At 37.1% G+C, this 6,645-nt stretch overlaps 1 protein-coding gene across 2 annotated transcripts; it reads right to left on the bottom strand.

Annotated features, from left to right (window-relative positions):
- Positions 1 to 114: 114 nt before the first annotated feature.
- il12a (interleukin 12a) lies at positions 115 to 4,824 on the bottom strand. Of its 2 annotated transcripts, XM_034701507.1 has the most exons (8): positions 4,805 to 4,824; positions 2,420 to 2,579; positions 2,177 to 2,325; positions 2,002 to 2,088; positions 1,200 to 1,241; positions 918 to 1,061; positions 735 to 776; positions 115 to 570 (listed from the first exon to the last, which is right to left on the bottom strand). In XM_034701507.1, exons 2-8 carry the CDS (start codon positions 2,436 to 2,438, stop codon positions 430 to 432), a joined length of 624 nt encoding a protein of 207 aa, XP_034557398.1. In that variant the 5' UTR covers positions 2,439 to 2,579; positions 4,805 to 4,824; the 3' UTR covers positions 115 to 429. The 2 variants fall into 2 exon arrangements, with proteins under 2 accessions (XP_034557398.1, XP_034557399.1); XM_034701508.1 differs by lacking the exon at positions 4,805 to 4,824 and having other exon boundaries at positions 2,420 to 2,588.
- Positions 4,825 to 6,645: the final 1,821 nt, after the last annotated feature.

Here is a 6,645-nt window from a genome sequence, read left to right as displayed (position 1 = left end):
GACCTGTTAGTAAATCGTACTACTTCACAGTTGCACCCAATCCAAGTGTTGCGTAAAAAAACAGCAACCAAAAAATGCTGTCATAAATACTTTATTAATCAAAATGTACCATCACATAAATAGATAAATAGATAAATAAATAGATATTATAAATAAATATCAAATAAATTGATACATTTCCCCCAAATATTGGATTACATTCATCACATGGGCCAACATGGCCCTCACTCCAGAGACTGAAGTAACTATGCTGATACTAAAGCAGCATGTGCACCGTCGAGCTCTACTTAGAGAGTAGATGTAAATGGTAGTAAAGAATCAGTAGAGGTTGTTTAGCTGGGATGATTGAAAAGAGTAGAGATATTGTTGGATTGATTTGCAGTGATGATGATGATGATGATGATGATGATAATGAAGATGCAGGTTATTTTAGTTCCTGTGGTCTCCTGAAGCAATGTAGCCCATGGCTCGGCTGATGGTGATGGTCCGGACGTAGAAGCCCCTCATCATCTTATACATCTGCTGCCTGTTAGTGAAGCTGCTGTTTCCCCACAGCTGAGCAGCCTCCACCTGAGAGACAACACAGGGGGTTAAACAGAAATACACAAAAAAATCACCTGAAAGAAACATCCTAACTCTTATATGTTGTAAAAAACATAGATCTTGTATCATTTCTCCTCCCAACTGATGATGAAAAAACAGGAAACAAACAAAAAACAGAAGAAGAAAAATACCTCTGAGGAGTCCTCCTCTTCATCGGGCATCAGGGAGCAGTTCTGTATAAACCATGGAAGATTTCATCAGGCAACTTTCAAACTGTTATTCCCCTTGAGACTCTCCCCTCAGTGTTTCTGTCTTTAGATCATGATTTTGTGTTGTTTTTTTTATTTCCTCCCACACATGCATATTAAACACACCTTCCTCAGGCTCTGTATCATTCCCAGAGTTGGTTTCAGAAGTTGAACTTCTGTGTCACTCCTGCGGTGTGTGGAGTTGATGTAGGACTCTATAGCAGCAGAGTAGTGAGCCAGGTCCTTAATGATGTTATGCAGACATTCGCTCTGTGAAGACAAACAGAAGAAAGAACCCATCAGACAGCTGTCTGCATGAAGGAAAAATTAAAACCCTAAGTTGGAATTTTATATGACTGATCATCCTAAAACACATTTCAAAATAAAAAATAACTAATGAACTCATACCTCACTGAAAGATGAATTTCTTTGCATCATGCAGCCTGGGTTCTGTGGGGTAAAAATATTTTAAACATGATTCAATATTTACTTAATGTTGTTTAACTGATCAAGTTCGGTGCCTTGTTTCATCTGTAGATCATATATTTGATTTGATAGACATGTAACAAGTAAAATCAGTGAGAACTGAACAGAATTGTAGTGGCTGATTGACTTGGTCAACTTACAAAACTTAAATCTCAAATCAAAATCCGGCCACAGGGCAAGGGGAGAGTGGATCTTACACGGTGTCCAAAAAAGTGTCAATGTCCAGCCAAGTATTCAGTCTTTTGGTGGTTTATTGTATAACAAAACGTTCGCTCAAACAAAAGGTAGTGTCTCTTTCAAATCTCCCAGTAAAAAACAATTCACCATCCCCGGTGTCCGCCCCTCCTATCTTACCTACCCATATATATAGACGTAACCCGTTGCAAAACTATCAACCTATATAAGTGAGTAACAAAATATACTAATACCCCTATGGCATTAAAGTTAATTACCTTAAGTTAAATAACAATAAATAAATCAATTGATTAAAGTAAAAATAATCAAACATACAAAACAATGTAAATATCTCCAACAAGAATGTTTAAGGTTTGGAGCAGTTTCATTAAATACTTTCTCAAATAAATTGCATGGAAAAATACACCAAAGAATATATAAAGGATACATATTTTCCTAACCAAAAAAAAATGTAAAGTTGAAATAGTTTTTGATTTGATATTATTCAACAATTCAGAATTTCTATCATTAATAAATCAACAAGTGTTACCTGAATCAGATTGGGTGCACAGGCCACTGCTGTGTCACTTTTACTCTTCACCACTATTTCATCAGACGTGATGCCATAACGCAGATCCTTCAGTAATATAAAATAAAAGCATTAACTACACAGAAAGTTAGATACATTGAAGTTAAACCAACATGTAGCACGTTTGTGTACTTACGCTGTTAAGTAGCTCTGTGATATTCAGCAGGAGGTCCCTGAACAGCACTGAACACTCTCTGCACTTCACTGAACTCAGCGCGCGCACCGGGAGTCCTGTGGATGTGCGCGTAAACAGGGTCAGCATCAGCAGGACACAGCTGGAGAAGCCTGCATGGAGAAAGAGAGAAAGAGCGTCTTACTGCTGCATGACACAACAGAGGCATGTTATATTTGAGTGTGTGTTTCGGGCTCGGTGACTTACAGATATTAAAGATTGCCATCTTTCTGTTCTGATTTGTTCTGATCGATATCTGCGGTGCAGTGAGTCGGGTCAATGAGCTGCTCTGAGATGCTGCCTTCTTATCTGGTAGGTTATATACTCCTGCTCTCTGGGGATTCCCTCTGCCGGACTTCAGGTTTGTCTGCAAGAAGAAAACTAAAACGTCATGGTGTTATTTCCTTCCAACTCAGAGCGGCAGAGGGAAAACGGGGAAGTCATACCCGGAGAGAAAGCAAAAAGTAAACTCAGAGCATGACTTAATATGATAGGCTATTTATTCCGATACAAAGCTTCTCTGTCGTCCTACGGTTTTGCATGGGCAGTGTAACTCGACATGATGCATACCAATAATGAGATCATCGTATAAATAGCTGCACTTATAAAATGAACCATTATTGCAGCTTTGCACTGACATGAATGAGTATGCGATCATACGCACCTCACACCCCTAACCTCTAAAAAATGTTCCTTATGAGTAAAAACTCTTAAACATATATTCAATACAAATTACTGGCAATTTGAATGACATATTGATGACAGCATGAACTCAGATTTCCCTTTTCTTTTCTTTTTTATACTTTATTGTTTCAGTGTTATATATACATGATATACATTTCTTACAGGTTCGAACCTTTTTGACACCACTTTTTTTTTTTGGCATTGTGACCCTCCACCGATGCAAAATTGGAAAGTAAATTAAAGAGAAATGTAAAATTAATTTAAAAAATAAAAATAAAAATAGAAAAAGGTTATATAAAGATAATCAAAACTCAAATTTGAAAAAACATAAATTCATATATAAATAACCCAAAAGAAAAAATAAATATACATATATATACACACATACATACATACATAGACATACACATACACACATACATATGCATATATATATATATACAGATGTACATACATATAAGGAGCATAAGCTTCAACATTTTCTTTTTACAGGCACATAACTATATTCATTGATATCCTGTCCTTGCTTTTAAAGTTCCCCTTTTCAGTCATGTTGAACCATCTATCTTAAATTGTCAGTCCAGTTTTGTCTCATTAATATCTGCTGCGAAAATCAAAGGGCGGGTAAACCCAGTCTCACCTGCACCATGGGGGGCCCATGGTAAGAATCCATCATAAGAATGAAACGTCATGGATGAGTAAGGGGCTTACTCATCCATGACGTTTCATTCTTATGATGATGCAAGGTGCAATGTCAGTGCACTTTCAATGCACTGTGACTCTATGTCTTGCACGATACCTCTATCAGTGCTACTGAGTCGTCTCCTGCAGTTACATCACTGCAGGGGACGGTCGTTTTTTTCCCTCTGTGCAGCAAAGGTTATGGCCATGATGTCACGGCAGGGGCGTTGCTAGGCATAAAGCTCTACTGGGGCACAGGTCCCCTCCTATTTCCCCTTCCTCACACGCGCACACACACACACACACACACACACACACACACACACACACACACACACACACACACACACACACACACTTTTTATGGGCAGGTGTTTTCTCGTGTACTCTAAAGACATCCAGAGCTTTTTTTCTAGTTAGTGAAACCAGTGCTCACAAATGTGTCATATTTCATGTGTTTACCAAACATCCTACATGCGAAACAAAAAGCTGCATCTCTATTTGCAGAATATTATAACCAGGGAAAGCTTTCAAACCATTGTGAATTTAATGATGTTTTTTTTTAACCCAAAGTGCTGGGGATAGTGGGACTTCACTTGTTTAGGAATTAATGAATGTATGGGAAACAATGCAGTGGATGCAACACATTAACAACTGCTCCTAAAGTCTTTTCCTTTACTTCCGATTGCCAGTCCGCCCCTGATACTGGGGCACAGCTCATTTATACTGCGGCACGTGCCCCAGTAAAGGGGGTCTGGCAACGCCCCTGTGTCACGGTAAGCCGTTTCAACATTAAAAAGCTAGAGTGAATATGTATTATACATTTCAATATTTTGTTATAAATACGCACATTTCAGATATCCACAATAACATTCATACCGGGAGAAATGACGTCACTTTTAGCATACAACTGGGTGGGCTTTCAATTGCAGATAAACATAATATAATGAGCAGTTTAGATAACTGCTACAGCCTCCTTCCTAGGAAAATCTCACATTTGAGATACCTAAAATCAAATAGTAACTTTGTATATTTATTATACATTATTCTAATTTCAGAATGTAATTTTGAATCTCCAAAATTTTAAAAAAGTCTAGTAAAAACTGGATTGTAGATATCTGAAATTGAGTTTTTCCTTAGGGGATTTCCATCGCAGGTGTCTAAAATGTTCTCTGCAGAGGAGGAATAACCTACATATCTGGAATTGAAAGCTCAATACACACGAACCAGTACTGTAGCTCCCTTGTTGTCCGTATGTCCCTGTTTGTATTTATGTTATTTTTTTGTACACACTGCTCCAAACAAATTTCCCCTAGAGGGATTAATAAAGTTGTTTGAATTGAATTGAATTAAATGGCAAAAGTGACATCATTCTAGAATTAATAATGTTGGGGATATCTGTAATGATAAATGGGATATCTTTAATTACAAGTCTTACTGACGAGAATACATTTTGAACAGGGAGATATGCTTTCATGGATATCCAAAATGTTGAACTGATAACCACATACACTAGTGGTCGGTGGTCATTGCAGAGGTATCAAGGTGGCTGGTATGCGGGAGAGAAAACAAACACTTCCAGAATCAACTAAATACCAAAATACAATAGCCTGCTGTTATACTTGAAGAGGTATCACACTTGTTCTTTAACTTAGTATTTCCTTATTACTACTCCATTTTTCCTCTCCATCACATCTCAGAGGGAATAAGGCAAGTTGGCCATTTCAATTAAAACATAAACTTGGAAGCTTATGAATAAATACTAAATGATTGCAGCAGTGAGATCTTGTAAGGAAACAGCCTTGTTTTTGTTAGAAATAATAATACTTTCATATGAACAGGAAAGATCAGCAAAAACACAAGGGGTACCACTTCAGCCACAGGGGGTGCCAAAAGCAACACAAACTAAAAGGTTCTCACAGGAGCTTACATTAGTACATTATTTAATTCCTTTTCTCGTCTGCATTGAAATGCAGCTTTACAAAGCATTTGAGAGCAAATCTTTGTGTTTTTGAAAACTATATTTTAAAGGATATTAAGACAATATTTTAGGCTTTATAGTTTGTTGATCATTCTGAATCTAGAGAGTTCTAAGTAACTATTAACGTGTTATACTATACATTCTAAATGGATCCATGTTGTTTGATGCTTGTCTTTAGTGATTGAAACTATTTTGGGGCTAAATGGATTAGAAGGAATTAGATATTCAAGTTGTTAATTTCCACTTTCAGTTTTCTTACTAAAATACTTAAGTCTGTGAAGGTTCTCAGTCATCCAGGCCATGGTAATCCAAAGTTTGATCCGTAAGGCAACTGAACTTGTAGAAATCAGCAAAAACATTTCTACCTGTCCAGTCGCCTTACAGATCAATCTTTAAAATACTTAAGTCAACACTGACCAAACATTAGTTAAAAAATAAAGCAAAAAAAACATTGTAGTGAGATAATAATGAATGCTCAGGAGTAGAGACTATCTGAAGTTTTGATTCCCAGGTTGAGTAAAAACTTGAAACCTGAGACTATTTTCATCAGTATTGAAAAGCTCAAAATTTCAAAAGTTTCAGTTTTCAAGACCTTTGCCTTTTCTAAGACACATTTTAAAAAGGAAGTGTATTTTCTGAAACTGCAGTGGTCAGTGAGTGGTTGAGAGGAGTTTCCTGGCCTTTCTCTTGCTCTTCTGCAAAAAGTAAAACCCACCATCACACCTCGAAAAACAAAATATATCAAAGTGAAAAGATGACCTGTAGAAGGGTAGGGGGGACTTCCTCACATACATTCAGGCTACCATATCTTAAAAGCCAGAGAACATAGTATTCATTGCTAAACCTTGCTGCTATTTAGATTCATTTCTGTGCATGTACACCTCAAACTAGAGACCATTCATCTTTCCACAATCTGTCTTTTTTCATGTGAAAGAAAAATTCTGTTAAATTTCTATTTAAGGGGTTGCCCAAGTCAGACAGAGTCCCTTTAAGAGCTGTAATAGATTTCCCACACAGAGAGAAACAAACTATGACAATGATGAGTTAGGACGAAACAAGTAGTTGAGTCATACTATTTGTCCCGTGC

Source organism: Notolabrus celidotus, chromosome 14 (assembly GCF_009762535.1).
Source record: "Notolabrus celidotus isolate fNotCel1 chromosome 14, fNotCel1.pri, whole genome shotgun sequence".
Classification (NCBI taxonomy): domain Eukaryota; kingdom Metazoa; phylum Chordata; class Actinopteri; order Labriformes; family Labridae; genus Notolabrus; species Notolabrus celidotus.
The sequence above is the reverse complement of the archived record's forward strand: the minus strand, read 5'-3'. Positions and strand labels throughout refer to the sequence as shown.